Source organism: Lipophrys pholis (genome assembly GCF_963383615.2).
Source record: "Lipophrys pholis genome assembly, contig: SCAFFOLD_34, whole genome shotgun sequence".
Taxonomy (NCBI): Eukaryota; Metazoa; Chordata; class Actinopteri; order Blenniiformes; family Blenniidae; genus Lipophrys; species Lipophrys pholis.
This window is the reverse complement of record NW_028292022.1, coordinates 507,218-523,981: the sequence shown is the minus strand read 5'-3', so window position 1 is coordinate 523,981 and position 16,764 is coordinate 507,218. Positions and strand designations below refer to the sequence as shown.

The following is a 16,764-nucleotide window of genomic DNA, read 5'->3' as shown; positions in this document are numbered from 1 at the left end:
GTCTCTAATAAAAACTTCCTCTTCACACTCAGACTAACTGGTATTTCCAGCATTTTATTTTGGCGGGACATCCCCGGTTTGTTGACGTCTCAGCGTCACAGAACCTCCTGAAGGTTCCCGAGGCTTCGTGTCACAAGATCCCGCTTCAGGATTCAAGACTCTTTCCTTGACAAAGTCTGGAGCTTTTTCAAATGTTGATGTTCTGGCTGGAGCTGCCGCCATCTTGGATATCCCACAATCCCTTGGGGCAGGTTTCCCAAGATGGCGTCAGTCAGGAACCATCAACAGTTTGATGGTTTGTCTGGAGACTTCTGGACTTGTGAGGATTGAGGAACCTGCAGGTTGGAATGAGAGGAGAGGTTCTGGTTTGGTTGGTCCTCTGGACAGAACCTCTCCTTTATGGAGGACAGGTTAGGCGTCAGGCCAGTCTCTGCTCTCTGGCGACCCCTGGAGGGGCCTGGGGCCACAGGCTGGACACCAGGCCTGTTTGACACTATGTTCAGGCGGGTTCATCTGGACTTCTTACGGGTTTCCAAGCTGAGTTCAAACCAGTTCCCAGTTTTCTAACATGAACATGATGCACTTCCTCCTCCTGCTTCAGTGTCAGAACGTCAGAAAGGAGTCTTCAGGGTTCTCAGGACGTGGACCCGTTCAGAGCAGAGCCACGGACTCCAGGTCAACACTGGTGAGTTGGTGTGAAACCGAGACTCCATCACCAGAGGAATCACCAGGTTTACTCCAGGAAACCAGCAGAACAACAACTGGCTGACCCGAGGCAAACAGCAGGATGACTAGAGCAACACACCATCAGCAGGTCCAACTAACCTCACCAGGTCTAATCCAGCTCACGTTCACCATTACTGGTGAACAATCCAGCGCTTGGTGGGTTCTGCTGGCGCCAGCAGCCAGTCCTCCCTGAGGTCCTCCTCTGGCAGAGGTCCAGACACACAGGACAGGTCCCCCACACTGGACAGGTCCAGACAAACAGGACAGGTCCCCCACACAGGACAGGTCCCCCACACAGGACAGGTCCTCCACACTGGACAGGTCCTCCACACTGGACAGGTCCAGACACACAGGACAGGTCCTCCATACTGGACAGGTCCTCCACACTGGACAGGTCCCCCACACAGGACAGGTCCTCCACACTGGACAGGTCCAGACACACAGGACAGGTCCCCCACACTGGACAGGTCCCCCCCACAGGACAGGTCCAGACAGACAGGACAGGTCCTCCACACTGGACAGGTCCCCCACACACAGCACAGGTCCCCCACACAGGACAGGTCCTCCACACTGGACAGGTCCAGACACACAGGACAGGTCCCCCACACTGGACAGGTCCCCCACACACAGCACAGGTCCCCCACACACAGGACAGGTCCCCCCCACAGGACAGGTCCAGACAGACAGGACAGGTCCTCCACACTGGCTGATCAGGAGGACCGGGACATGTCCCGCTGGCCCGTCTGATGTTTTATTTTATTATTTTTTTCCGGCCAGTGTTTTGTTTGTTTGTTTGTTTGTTTTTCACAGCGCTGGGTTGATCACATGTTGTTTCCACTGTTCCTGGGACACCGACACCTCCGTCCACTGGCAGCTTCTATTTAAATAAACTTTATTTAAAGTTTGCCACTGGCAGCTTCTATTTTAAATAAACTTTATTTAAAGTTTACCACTGGCAGCTTCTATTTTAAATAAACTTTATTTAAAGTTTGCCACTGGCAGCTTCTATTTTAAATAAACTTTATTTAAAGTTTGCCACTGGCAGCTTCTATTTTAAATAAACTTTATTTAAAGTTTACCACTGGCAGCTTCTATTGTTGCAGACGCAGCCTGATGATGTCACAGGTCCGCTCAGTCGCTCAGTGGGTTTGAAAGACGGACAGAACCAGGAGCAGAGAGGCCAGATTTAAAAAGAGGAAGGTTCTGGAAACAGAAAGAGTAAAATGTAGAGCTTAACAACTTGTTCATTAGAACCGGCTCAGTCAGGAACTAGAAACGACGGTGGAACAGGGAAGATCTTTAACTTTGCCTCCAAACTTCTGTTCAGTTTCCTTTTCCAGAGGAAGGATTCTGGGATGTTTTGGTAAAGAACATGAAGTTCTATCATTTAAATCTGAGAGTGATGCAACATGACGTCACTGGTAACCTTTGTGTTTTGGTTCCTCAGGAAGCAGCTCCAGCAGAACCAAGCAGGTCGGACGGGTCTCAGGACAGATCCCATTATTAGATTCTATATGAAGAGCAGGATGGAGAGCTGCAATGTCCTGAGGTTCTACATGATTCAGCTCTACATGAGTGTGAGAAGCAGAGCCAGTGGTGGTGAGGGGGGGGGGGGGGGTCCGTCACTATGAAGGAACAGCTGAGCTGCTGGAACAGCGTGTGAACAGTCAAGCAGTACTTCCAATACATGAGAAGTTTCTCAACAGTACGGTTCATTAAAAACACTCAGGAGAAACTGGAGGCAGTCATGCTCATGAGCACTGAGGAAGGACTCCTCATGTCTGTGGACAATGATGTCATCATGAACAAAGAGGCACAGACCAGTGCACTGCTCAGGGTTTATTCATGTTCCAGGGTCGGCCATGTTTCTTTGAAAAACACACGATGGTGTCAGAAGAAAGTTCATTTTTAATTCTATGTTATGATTCTAATATTTGATGTTTTGGTTTCATTTTTAAAGTTTGGATTTCTGTTAACATTCTGAAATGATTCATGATTTTATTTATTTATTTAAAAACACGTACGGTGGTGATGTAAAGTGTGAGGTGTGGAGCTCCAGGGCTGACCCCCCTGGTCCCCCCATCTTCCCCTGATCTGCACCTCCACATTCAGGTTGGGCTGCATGACCTCATATTAATGCTCATTGTTTCAACGCCACTTCAAATCTGGTGGTAACGGGTCACAACCGAGAAGATGGTAGTGCAATGTGCAGAGTGTTGGTACCAATCCTAGAGCTGCGACTCTCTGGAAGTAAGTGTTTTCAAGTTTTCAAGTGAAAACACAAAACTTCACACCACAAGGAGCTCGGAGCTCAGACCAGGTGGAACTTTTAGAAAACACCCGGGCTCCGTTGTTGTAGACAGTGGAACTGCTGCTCCTGGTTCTGGTCCAGGTCCAGGTCCTGGTCACCACATTGGTAGTAACTATTAGTTCTGCACATGCTCAGTAGAGCCAATCAGAACAGAGTTTCCTCCGTGGTGTCATCACTTCCAGACTTGGTTCTTTTATTTTGATAGTCACCGTAATAACAATCCAACTTGGTGACCAGGACCAGGACCAGGACCAGGACCAGGACCAGGACCAGGACCAGGACCAGGACTAGGACTAGGACTAGGACCGGTTTCAGAAAGCCTTTTCCTCTGTCGACACGACGACAGTCAGTTTGAAAAAGGTCGACCTGGGGAGTCGTTCTGAGCTCCGCTGTGTGAACGGACCTCAGATAGAAACACAAACTGTTACTGGAATCAAACCTCACTAATGGGATGGGGGGGGGGGGGGGGGGGGGGGGGGGGGGACAGAAGGTGGAAGAGGAGGAGTGGGGAAGAAGAGGAGGAGGAAAAAAAGAGAAGATGAGGAGGGGGAGGACGAGGAAAAAGAGGAGGGGGAAGAGGAAGAGGAAGAGTTGGAGAAGAAAGAGGAAGAAGAGGGGGAGGAAGAAGAGGAGGAGGGGGGAGAAGAGGAGGGGGGGAAGAAGAGAGGAGGAAAAGAAAGAGGAAGATGAGGAGGGGGAGGAGGAAGAGGAGGAGAGGAAAGAGGAAGAAGAGGAGGGGGAGAAGGAAGAGAATAAAGAGGAAGAGGAGGGGGAGGAAGAAGAGGAAGATCAGGAGGGGGAGGATGAGGAAAAAGAGGAGGGGGAAGAGGAGGAGGAGGGGGAGGGGGAGGAAGATGAGGAGGAGGAGGAAGAGGAGGAGGAGAAGGAGGAGAGGAAAGAGGAAGATGAGGAGGGGGAGGACAAGGAAAAAGAGAAGAGGGAAGAGGAGGAGGAGGGGGAGGTAGAGGGGGAGGAGGAGGAGGAGAAGAAAGAGGAAGAGGAAGAGTTGGAGAAGAAAGAGGAAGAAGATGAGGAGAAGGGGGGAGGGGGAGGAGGATGATGAGGGGGAGGAAGAGGAGGAGGAGAAGAAAGCGGAAGATGAGTAGGGGGAGGAAGAGGAATAAGAGGGGGAAGAGGAGGAGGGGGAGGAGGAGGATGAGCAGGGGAGGAAGAGGAGGAGAAGGAGGAAGAGGAGGAGAAGAAAGAGGAAGATGAGGAGAAGGAAGAGGAGGAGGGGGGCAGAGGAGGGAGAGGAGGAAGAGGAGGGGGACGAGGAGGGAAGGAGAGGAGGGGGAAGAGGAGGAGGGGGGAGAGGAGGAGGAAGAGGAGAAGAAAGAGGAAGAGGAGGAGGAGGAGAAGAAAGAGGAAGAAGAGGAGGGGGAGTGGGAGAAGGAAGAGGAGGATGAAGAGGAGGAGGAGGCTGACATACTGACACCGAGCAGGGCCACTGACACTGAGCAGGAACAGGGCCACTGAGCAGGAGCAGGGCCACTGACACTGAGCAGGAACAGGGCCACTGAGCAGGAGCAGGGCCACTGACACCGAGCAGGGCCACTGAGCAGGAACAGGGCCACTGACACTGAGCAGGAACAGGGCCACTGAGCAGGAACAGGGCCACTGACACCGAGCAGGGCCACTGAGCAGGAACAGGGCCACTGACACTGAGCAGGAACAGGGCCACTGAGCAGGAACAGGGCCACTGAGCAGGAGCAGGGCCACTGAGCAGGAACAGGGCCACTGACACTGAGCAGGAGCAGGGCCACTGAGCAGGAGCAGGGCCACTGAGCAGGAACAGGGCCACTGAGCAGGAGCAGGGCCACTGAGCAGGAGCAGGGCCACTGAGCAGGAACAGGGCCACTGACACTGAGCAGGAACAGGGCCACTGAGCAGGAACAGGGCCACTGAGCAGGAACAGGGCCACTGCGTCTGGTGTCTTTTCTTTTTGAGGACTTTTCATTTTCACCAAATAACAAAGAACAACCCTCCTGATAGCACAAGATGAACCTGAATACAGAGACCAGGACTGAACATTAGAGGACAAAGTCCCTTCTTCTGCAACAACCTGTCTCAATGAATGTCCAGATAAAGACTCCACATCATGCAGTCATGTCCTCCATGAGGTGGACCTGCTTGGTGTCCACTGGGTTTGGTTGGTGGTCCAGTGTCCCTCCAGTCCACTCAGCATTTTCTAGACGATAATATCAGGATCCGCAGGATGTTCTATGTGTCTCTGTTCTACGTTCCATGTATCCTTGTTATGGCTCCCAGCAGGTACACCACAGGGGCCAGAGGAACATTTACGTTCACAAGGTTTTCAAATTCTAAGTCCCAAAAGACAAGTGTCTGATCACCATTTTGTCCACAGTCCCTCCAGCATGTCCTGCTCTATATGAACGGAGAGGAACCTGCTTCCAGCGCCAGGTGGACTGAACACTGAAAGGACAAGCCTGGAAGGACAGAGCGTCCCTCCATGTTCCAGGCCGGACGGCGTCCCCGACCCCGGAGGTGTCTGTCCTCACTCCGCTCTCCGGACGCGTCCCTCCTTCAGCCTGACGCTGTTACATAAATGAGCTTAATCCCTGGACTGGGACACAAGCCTGTCACTGCTGTTATGCAAGTGGCTCTGGAAGAGTGTCCCGCCACTGCAGAGCCACAACACACTGCTGGGTGTGTGGAGTGTGTGTGGAGTGTGTGTGGAGTGTGTGTGGAGTGTGTGTGGAGTGTGTGTGCGGCGTCTCACAGTCCACAGCTGTGTGGGTTAAAGCTCAGTGTGACAGGAAACAATACGAGGAGGTTACACACCTTGTTGAGCTCTTCTATTCTCCGGATCAGGTAGGGGTTGCTGGAGGAGTTCTCAAAGTACACATAATCTGGAAAAGAAGGAGAAACAGGTCAGATTCACCTGGAGTGTGTGTGTGTGTGTGTGTGTGTGTGTGTGTGTGTGTGTGTGTGTGTGTGTGTGTGTGCGTGTGTGTGTGTGTGTGTGTGCCCACAGCAATGTGTGTGTTCACCTCAGGCTGCTCTCTGTGTGTTTGCAGCTGGTTTTCACTCTACTGGGTTTAGTGTGCTCTCAGTCTGGACTTGCAGGTTCAGGTTAGTTCCTATCCAAGTTCTAGATGCGACTGGGTGAAGTGAAGGCCTGATGAGAGCAAGCCTGTGAGTTTACACTGAGGGTGAAGGAAAACTCCTCCACAGTAATTCAGTGTTTCAGTCTCCTGACGCTGGATTATCTCTTATCCAGATAACTTCAGGATTAACTCTGGTTTTCTCTTATCAGGTAACTTCAGGGTTAACTCTGGTTTTCTCTTATCCAGGTAACTTCAGGGTTAACTCTGGTTTTCTCTTATCTAGATAACTTCAGGATTAACTCTGGTTTTCTCTTATCCAGGTAACTTCAGGATTAACTCTGGTTTTCTCTTATCTAGATAACTTCAGGATTAACTCTGGGTTTCTCTTATCTAGATAACTTCAGGATTAACTCTGGTTTTCTCTTATCTAGATAACTTCAGGATTAACTCTGGTTTTCTCTTATCTAGATAACTTCAGGATTAACTCTGGTTTTCTCTTATCCAGATAACTTCAGGATTAACTCTGGTTTTCTCTTATCTAGATAACTTCAGGATTAACTCTGGTTTTCTCTTATCTAGGTAACTTCAGGATTAACTCTGGTTTTCTCTTATCTAGATAACTTCAGGATTAACTCTGGTTTTCTCTTATCTAGGTAACTTCAGGATTAACTCTGGTTTTCTCTTATCTAGATAACTTCAGGATTAACTCTGGTTTTCTCTTATCCAGATAACTTCAGGATTAACTCTGGTTTTCTCTTATCTAGATAACTTCAGGATTAACTCTGGTTTTCTTTTATCCAGGTAATTTCAGGATTAACTCTGGTTTTCTGTACTACGACTCTCACTCACTTCTCACCAGGATAAATCACCATGGTAACTGACGCTGAAAGTCTAACCTGCTCTGGAGCAGGTTATGTTCTGTTTAAGAGATCAGAGCTCCGCCTCCTGACCAATCAGATCTCTTGGGAAATGCCCCGCCCATTCTTAAATGATGGTGATTGGTGGGCAGGTTCAGCTCTGAGCTGCAGCAGAGAGGAGAGGATAAATTAATCCAGAACAATCTTTAGACATAATAAAATAAATCCTGGTCTCTGAGGCTCTGAAGGAGGTTCTGGTTCTGGTTCTTGACTTGTTCCAGGTCTGTTTATCTGGAATAATGAGGTTCATGATCACACCTGACAGAACCATGAAGTTATAGAACCAGAACTCCTCCTGTCGCCATGGTGATGAATTAATATTCCAACAGGAAACACAAGAGAACCTCCGCCTCAGAACCAGTGATGGAGAACCTAAAGTAAAAGAAGAGCAGTGAGGAAGTTCTGCCTGGAACCTTTCTGCTGGAATAAAGTGAGTAATAAGTCCTGCTGCTCCTTCACCCTCTCTGCTACTGCTTCACCCTCTCTGCTGCTCCTTCACCCTCTCTGCTGCTGCTTCACCCTCTGTGCTGCTCCTTCACCCTCTATGCTGCTGCTTCACCCTCTCTGCTGCTCCTTCACCCTCTCTGCTGCTGCTCCACCCTCTCTGCTGCTGCTTCACCCTCTCTGCTGCTGCTCCACCCTCTCTGCTGCTCCTTCACCCTCTCTGCTGCTGCTTCACCCTCTCTGCTGCTGCTTCACCCTCTCTGCTGCTCCTTCACCCTCTCTGCTACTGCTCCACCCTCTCTGCTGCTGCTTCACCCTCTCTACTACTGCTTCACCCTCTCTGCTGCTGCTCCACCCTCTCTGCTGCTGCTTCACCCTCTCTGCTGCTCCTTCACCCTCTCTACTACTGCTCCACCCTCTCTGCTGCTGCTTCACCCTCTCTACTACTGCTTCACCCTCTCTGCTGCTGCTCCACCCTCTCTGCTGCTGCTTCACCCTCTCTGCTGCTGCTTCACCCTCTCTACTACTGCTTCACCCTCTCTACTACTGCTTCACCCTCTCTGCTGCTGCTTCACCCTCTCTGCTGCTGCTTCATCCTCTCTGCTGCTCCTTCACCCTCTCTGCTACTGCTTCACCCTCTCTGCTGCTCCACCCTCTCTGCTGCTGCTGCACCCTCTCTGCTGCTGCTGCACCCTCTCTGCTGCTGCTTCACCCTCTCTGCTACTGCTACATCCTCTCTGCTGCTTCACCCTCTCTGCTGCTGCTTCATCCTCTCTGCTGCTTCATCCTCTCTGCTGCTGCTTCATCCTCTCTGCTGCTTCACCCTCTCTGCTGCTGCTTCATCCTCTCTGCTGCTGTTCCACCCTCTCTGCTGCTCCTGCACCCTCTCTGCTACTGCTACATCCTCTCTGCTGCTGCTTCACCCTTTCTGCTGCTTCATCCTCTCTACTGCTGCTTCATCCTCTCTGCTGCTCCTTCACCCTCTCTGCTGCTGCTCCACCCTCTGAAACATTCAGGAGAACTTTGACAAAGAAAGAAAGTGATAGTCAGACGACTGGACGTCTCAGAATCTGCAACGGTCCAAATAAAGAAAAGCTGCTTGAGCTCAAACTGCTGCCAGAGTTGGTTCTTATGTGAACGTCAGATCTGCAGATGGGCAGTGGAAGACGGGGACCAGAACTCTGGTCCTGCCCCCCATGTGGGCAGGACCAGAGTTCTGTAGCGCCTCCCGAAGCGCTGCAGCCTTTCATACCAACAGTATTCCCTGAGAAACGCTTCACAACACCAGAATCTCTCTGAAGTCTTCACATGGCCTCCACAGTCCCTGATCTGAACCTAAACAAGTCCTGCAGGGACGCCCCGGGTCCCAGAGTTTTGATGGCATAAACCACGGAGGAGGACTGGAGTCCAGGTCCAGGTCTCAGGACCTTTTTGGTAAGAAAGGGAGGATTTACTCAACATCAGGCAGTGGTCATAAAGTAATGGCTGTAAGAACGTAACCTTACTGTGTGCAAGGCCGGCACACTGCTGTGGAGTGTAGGACCACTGACATACTGTCACTGTGGAGTGTAGGACCACTGACATACTGTCACTGTGGAGTGTAGGACCACTGACATACTGTCACTTTGGAGTGTAGGACCACTGACATACTGTGACTGTGGAGTGTAGGACCACTGACATACTGTCACTGTGACTGTGGAGAGTAGGACCACTGACATACTGTCACTGTGGAGTGTAGGACCACTGACATACTGTCACTTTGGAGTGTAGGACCACTGACATACTGTCACTGTGGAGTGTAGGACCACTGACATACTGTGACTGTGGAGTGTAGGACCACTGACATACTGTCACTGTGACTGTGGAGTGTAGGACCACTGACATACTCTCACTGTGACTGTGGAGTGTGGGACCACTGACATACTGTGACTGTGGACTGTGGAGTGTGGCATGTAGGACCACTGACATACTGTGACTGTGGAGTGTAGGACCACTGACATACTGTGACTGTGGAGTGTAGGACCACTGACATACTGTCACTGTGGACTGTGGAGTGTGGCGTGTAGGACCACTGACATACTGTGACTGTGGAGTGTAGGACTGTGCTGTGAATTTCAGTGGCGGATATGAAGCTCAAACTCCTGGAGAACATTTGGATGGAAAAGTTTGAGCAGATTTTTAGAAAAAGGAGGTAGAAAATGTTGGAATATTTGTATCATCCTCCTTCTCAGTTGAGGCCTGGCACACACCACCGGATTAGAACCATTCACTTCCTCTTCTGATCTGATAGTGAGGTGTTACCACAGAACACACTCACCCATTCCTCAGCACAGTATCAGTCTCTGCACCATAGAGTTCTATCAATCTATATATATAGCTCTATGTTCTACCTGGCCTTGTCAAACTTGACTTCAGTGTAAAACACAGCATGTACATGTACACGTAAATGAAGTAACTTAGAAAGTACCTGATCACTGCCAGCAGCCCCAGAGCTTTACACATTCACGCCACTGGAGGCTGCAGCCATGCAAGGCGCTGTCACTCCAGTGGGGGCAGCTTGGGGTTCAATGTCTTGCCCAAGGACACTTCAGCATGTAGGCAGGCAGAGATGGGAATCGAACCTGCAACCTTCCGAGTGGGAGACGACAGCTCTACCAACCGAGCTATGGCGCCCAAAATAAACATGTTGCCACACATCCACCCGGCCTGCAGTACAACTCTGGACCTTCTGTTATGGGGGGACTCCAGGATTAACTCGGGTTCCTGTACGAAGCAGGTTCAGGTCCTGGGATAAGTGCCCCTGGTACTCTGATGTGTAACTCTGGAGCAGAGAACGAAGGCACCGTCTACTGGCCAATCAGATCTCCTGGAGAATGACCTGCCTCTTTTTACAATATCCTGATTGGTGCGCGGATTGTCCCGCCCACTTGGACCCGTGTTTAGAACTTTATGACATAATAACATAAATCCTGCTCTGAGCTTTTTGTTCTTGTTCTTGACTTGTTCTAAGGCTGTTTGGCTCCACGAGGGTTGATCTGGAATAATGAGCTTAATGAGAACGCTCACTCTGGTATGACTGCAGAAACAGAACTTCTCCTGCCGTCAAGCTGAGGAACTGATGTTCTAACACCAAACCCACTGACACGGAGGAACCTCCGCCTCAGAACAAACTGATGGAAGATAGAAAGTTAAAGAAGAGCAGTGAGAGCGAGAGTTCTCAGTACCGTGCAGGTCTGCTGATCGTGTCCAATGGATCCATACCGTATGATCTGATCAAGCTCGCGGCAGGGTTAGCCTGTCCATGCTAGCTTGATTGGTATGTGTAATGAGATGCATAGCGTCATGTTCTGTCTCAGCGTTCAGTAAATGAACAAAGAACCTGTGTCCTGGAGGCGGTGGAAATGTTTACAAGCTGCACGTCAGCACGTTAATCCAGTGCACCGCACTGCGGGGACAACACACACAAAACATCAAACCGTCCCGCTTCTGAAACTCCGGCGCAAACTACAGCCGCTCGTGATCAGAACAAGTCAACAAAACCTCCCATCGGGCCAAACCCGGGTCCAGAAGAGAGAGAGCACTGTTCCTCAGTGTCGGTTGGTACCGCTCAGGTGAAGAGTGGAACTCCTGACCTTATTGGATGACCTGGACACCCCGGCCCCGTCCAGCTCCTCACTCTGGACCCGTCCAGCTCCTCACTCTGGACCCGTCCAGCTCCTCGCTCTGGCCCCGTCCAGCTCCTCACTCTGGACCCGTCCAGCTCCTCGCTCTGGACCCGTCCAGCTCCTCGCTCTGGACCCGTCCAGCTCCTCACTCTGGACCCCAGCAGCAGCGACACGCTGAGACGTGGTTCCATCAGCAGCTGGGAACATCTGTCCAAGAGCAACACAGTGGAACCTGCACACCCAGGACCGCCCAGCCTGGTGCTCTCACAGTGGAACCTGCACACCCAGGACCCCCCAGCCTGGTGCTCTCACAGTGAAACCTGCACACCCAGGACCCCCCAGCCTGGTGCTCTCACAGTGGAACCTGCACACCCAGGACCCCCCAGCCTGGTGCTCTCACAGTGAAACCTGCACACCCAGGACCCCCCAGCCTGGTGCTCTCACAGTGGAACCTGCCCACCCAGGACCCCCCCAGCCTGGTGCTCTCACAGTGAAACCTGCACACCCAGGACCCCCCAGCCTGGTGCTCACAGTGGAACCTGCACACCCAGGACCCACCAGCCTGTTGCTCTCACACTACCGCTGCTCCTGTCTGTCTGTCTGTGTGTGTGTGTGTGTGTGTGTGTGTGTGTGTGTGTGTGTGTGTGTGTAGAATTGTCCTGAACTCAGGAGAAAGCAGCTCTAGAATGGTCAAGCTGTCCCACAGGAAGTCCATGTGGAGAGGAGGAAGTTCAATCCTGTCAATTAACTATTTAACTCCGGGTTCGTTTCCACGGCAACAAGGTCAAGAATAAAACGCCAAACTTAGGTTGCGCTTTGGGCGTTCGCTTACACGACAACGGTGCATGGACCAACTGAAAACACTCGGTCCCGAGTACACAGCAGAAAGTCTGCTCCTGGTCCAGGTCCCCACGTTGGCAGGAACTCGTCCTTCTGCACATGCTCAGTAGAGCCAATCAGAAAGTTTCCTCCGTGGTGTCATCACTCCCAGTTTATATTCGCCTGGGACTTGGTAGTTTTATTTTGACAGACACCACAATAACAATGCAAATTGTTAATTTTATTTTGACAGTCACTGTAATAACAATCTAACTTGGTAGTTTTATTTTGACAGTCACCGTAATAACAATCCAACTTGGTAGTTTTATTTTGACAGTCACCATAATAAATCAAACTTGGTAGTTTTATTATGACAGTCACCATAATAACAATCAAACTTGGTTTTATTTTGACAGTCACCGTATTAACAATCCAGCTTGGTAGTTTTATTTTGACAGTCGCCATAATAATAATCAAACTTGGTGGTTTTATTTTGACAGTCACCATAATAACAAGCCAAGTGTGTAGTTTTATTTTGACAGTTACCATAATAACAATCCATCTTGGTAGTTTTATTTTGACAGACACCACAATAACAATGCAAATTGTTAATTTTATTTTGACAGTCACCGTATTAACAATCCAGCTTGGTAGTTTTATTTTGATAGTCACCATAAAAAAAATCCAACTTGGTAGTTTTATTTTGACAGTCACTGTAATAACAATCCAAGTTGGTGGTTTTATTTTGACAGTCACCATAATAAATCAAACTTGGTAGTTTTATTATGACAGTCACCATAATAACAATCAAACTTGGTTTTATTTTGACAGTCACCGTATTAACAATCCAACTTGGTAGTTTTATTTTGACAGTCGCCATAATAATAATCAAACTTGGTGGTTTTATTTTGACAGTCACCATAATAACAAGCCAAGTGTGTAGTTTTATTTTGACAGTTACCATAATAACAATCCATCTTGGTAGTTTTATTTTGACAGTCACTGTAATAACAATCCAGCTTGGTAGTTTTATTTTGACAGTCACCATAATAATCAAAATTAGTTGGTTTTATTATGACAGTCACCATAATAACAATCAAACTTGGTTTTATTTTGACAGTCACCGTATTAACAATCCAACTTGGTAGTTTTATTTTGACAGTCGCCATAATAATAATCAAACTTGGTGGTTTTATTTTGACAGTCACCATAATAACAAGCCAAGTGTGTAGTTTTATTTTGACAGTTACCATAATAACAATCCATCTTGGTAGTTTTATTTTGACAGTCACTGTAATAACAATCCAGCTTGGTAGTTTTATTTTGACAGTCACCATAATAATCAAAATTAGTTGGTTTTATTTTGACAGTCACCATAATAATCAAACTTGGTGGTTTTATTTTGACAGTCACAATAATAACAATCCAAGTTGGTAGTTTTATTTTGACAGTCACCATAATAACAATCTAACTTGGTGGTCTGTCCACTAGAATGTTCTCCCAGTGTTCATGTGTAGAACTCATTGTTCTCTGCTGTGTGTGTGTGTGTGTGTGTGTGTGTGTGTGTGTGTGTGCTTTCAGTACTAAAACTAACAACAGCACCAACTAGTGGACCAACATTAAAACTACACCGTTTTGAGAAGACAGCCGTGGAAAGGTGAAACATTTCTGAAATGAAAACTGAAAAACGGTGCGTTTTCAGTGTGAATGTGTCTGAAAAAAGAAAATGTTCAAAACCAGTGAAGCGTCTCAGCGACGTGTTGTGAGTGTGCACATCTAGTCCAAGGCTTCATTCACCACTATGAGACTGTAAAGTCTGCTGAAGCTCCCTGTAGTGAAGCAGCTCTCACCAGGACCACTCAGTCCTGAGACGATCACCCGGCTCATCTCCAGCAGGAGCTCCAGGATCAGCTCTAACGTTGGGTGACGGTGCACAGCCTCCAGGGAGGTGGAGCATCTCAGAGGAGGTGGAGAGGCCTGAGGCACTCAGAGGCCTGAGGAGGTGGAGCATCTCAGAGGCCTGAGGAGGTGGAGCATCTCAGAGGCCTGAGGAGGTGGAGCATCTCAGAGCCTCCAGCCAGCAGGAGCATCTCAGAGGAGGTGGAGCATCTCAGAGGCCTGAGGAGGTGGAGCATGTCACCGTGTGCTTGAGGAGGTGGAGCATGTCAAACGGTCCACTGCTCAGCTGACCGCCCGTGAAGCTCCAGACCATCACCCCCCAGTCTCAGTGAACATGAGGCCACGCTGTGCTTCTCCTTCCTACTGGACGGAGGGCTCACCTGAGCGCAGGAGGACGTAGTACACAGGTGAGCTGGTTCACACGAGGAGGCAGTGAAAAAAACACCAATAATCTTTTATTTGGGACAGACGCAGAGATGCAACCACATAAACTTTATCCTGCTAACAGGGTTCTGAACAGAACCAGCCGTGAAGAACAACCCAGATTCTACATTTCTGTCATTCAGGCTTTTCTCCACTAAAACTGAGGTCTGGAATACGAGCTATGACGGTAGATCTCCTTACTGACAGTATCACAAAGTAGGTTTTTTTAAACTGAGCTTGAAAAGGCAGCGGCTGTGGCTGATGACCGTGTGAGGACGTAGAGCGACAGAGGAGAGCAGACTGAAACCTTCAGAACCAGTCCTCAGTGTGAGTGGAGGACGTAGAGCGACAGAGGAGAGCAGACTGAAACCTTCAGAACCACAGTTCTCAGTGTGAGTGGAGGACGTAGAGCGACAGAGGAGAGCAGACTGAAACCTTCAGAACCACAGTCCTCAGTGTGAGTGGAGGACGTAGAGCGACAGAGGAGAGCAGACTGAAACCTTCAGAACCAGTCCTCAGTGTGAGTGGAGGACGTAGAGCGACAGAGGAGAGCAGACTGAAACCTTCAGAACCAGTCCTCAGTGTGAGTGGAGGACGTAGAGCGACAGAGGAGAGCAGACTGAAACCTTCAGAACCACAGTCCTCAGTGTGAGTGGAGGACGTAGAGCGACAGAGGAGAGCAGACTGAAAGCTTCAGAACCACAGTCCTCAGTGTGAGTGGAGGACGTAGAGCGACAGAGGAGAGCAGACTGAAACCGTCAGAACCACAGTCCTCAGTGTGAGTGGAGGACGTAGAGCGACAGAGGAGAGCAGACTGAAACCGTCAGAACCACAGTCCTCAGTGTAAGTGGAGGACGTAGAGCGACAGAGGAGAGCAGACTGAAACCGTCAGAACCACAGTCCTCAGTGTGAGTGGAGGACGTAGAGCGACAGAGGAGAGCAGACTGAAACCGTCAGAACCACAGTCCTCAGTGTGAGTGGAGGACGTAGAGCGACAGAGGAGAGCAGACTGAAACCGTCAGAACCACAGTCCTCAGTGTAAGTGGAGGACGTAGAGCGACAGAGGAGAGCAGACTGAAACCGTCAGAACCACAGTCCTCAGTGTGAGTAGATCATGTAGAGCGACAGAGGAGAGCAGACTGAAACCTTCAGAACCACAGTCCTCAGTGTGAGTGGATCACGTAGAGCGACAGAGGAGAGCAGACTGAAAGCTTCAGAACCACAGTCCTCAGTGTGAGTGGAGGACGTAGAGCGACAGAGCCGGGCAGACTGAAACCTTCAGAACCACAGTCCTCAGTGTGAGTGGAGGACGTAGAGCGACAGAGCAGAGCAGACTGAAAGCTTCAGAACCACAGTTCTCAGTGTGAGTGGAGGACGTAGAGCGACAGAGCAGAGCAGACTGAAAGCTTCAGAACCACAGTCCTCAGTGTGAGTGGAGGACGTAGAGCGACAGAGCAGAGCAGACTGAAAGCTTCAGAACCACAGTTCTCAGTGTGAGTGGAGGACGTAGAGCGACAGAGCAGAGCAGACTGAAAGCTTCAGAACCACAGTTCTCAGTGTGAGTGGAGGACGTAGAGCGGCAGAGCAGACTGAAAGCTTCAGAACCACAGTCCTCAGTGTGAGTGGAGGACGTAGAGCGACAGAGCAGAGCAGACTGAAAGCTTCAGAACCACAGTCCTCAGTGTGAGTGGAGGAGGTAGAGCGACAGAGCAGAGCAGACTGAAAGCTTCAGAACCACAGTCCTCAGTGTGAGTGGAGGAGGTAGAGCGACAGAGCAGAGCAGACTGAAAGCTTCAGAACCACAGTCCTCAATGTGAGTGGAGGAGGTAGAGCGACAGAGCAGACTGAAAGCTTCAGAACCACCGTGCTCGGTCCACGTCTTGTCTCTGAAGTCCTCTGGGCTGCCGCGGCCGCTGAAGGCAGCGGTTGTAATCTGATTGTGTGCGTTTGTCATTTGACTCTATCGGAGGGTCAGAGCGGCGACTGTCGCCTCTGCTTCAGCTTCCTGTGTGAAGCTGAGCGGCGTTACAGTCGTCCACCACGGCCCTCTGGCCGGCAGCGGACGCGGTGCATCACCGTAGCTCTATCCAGCTCCACACGGCGGCGCCGCTACGCGTCCAGCTCCACCGGGTGGTCCACCAGCAGGACGGAGGACACCGGCGGGTTCTGGAGCAGACGCGGAGAGGATTTCTTGCTCCAGTTAGCACAGCGAGGCATCACCTCCTCCATCACAACATCAGCACATTACATAACAGCGGCTAGAGCAGCAGAAGAGGACGTGTGCTCTCACGTGCCCGACGTGACTAATTCCAGCTCCAAAGACACAATCATGGTGGAGGCAGGCTTTCTTCCTCGTCCTCTTCCTCAGGAGGTGGACTTCAGGGGGTTTGAGACGCTCTGCCGTCCCGGCTCCTCACGGGCCATCAGCTGGTGACTCAGAGAGCGACTGGAGTGGCGCAGTGTGCTGAGGGGGATGAAGAGGAGGAAGCCCT

At 50.2% G+C, this 16,764-nt stretch overlaps 1 protein-coding gene across 1 annotated transcript in view; it reads right to left on the bottom strand.

The window, feature by feature from the left end:
* The window catches only part of mta2 (metastasis associated 1 family, member 2), a gene marked incomplete at its 5' end in the record, with an annotated part of 37,000 nt that extends 20,499 nt beyond the window's left edge, over positions 1-16,501 (bottom strand). Inside the window, 10 exons of the mRNA XM_080493992.1 lie at positions 870-966; positions 1,023-1,148; positions 1,205-1,296; positions 4,490-4,591; positions 4,698-4,919; positions 5,840-5,907; positions 10,908-10,911; positions 11,143-11,338; positions 11,488-11,670; positions 16,386-16,501. Coding sequence (XP_080350118.1) covers positions 870-966; positions 1,023-1,148; positions 1,205-1,296; positions 4,490-4,591; positions 4,698-4,919; positions 5,840-5,907; positions 10,908-10,911; positions 11,143-11,338; positions 11,488-11,670; positions 16,386-16,501 — 1,206 coding nt within the window. The remainder of the gene's footprint in view (positions 1-869; positions 967-1,022; positions 1,149-1,204; positions 1,297-4,489; positions 4,592-4,697; positions 4,920-5,839; positions 5,908-10,907; positions 10,912-11,142; positions 11,339-11,487; positions 11,671-16,385) is intronic.
* Between the last annotated feature and the right edge of the window lie 263 nt (positions 16,502-16,764).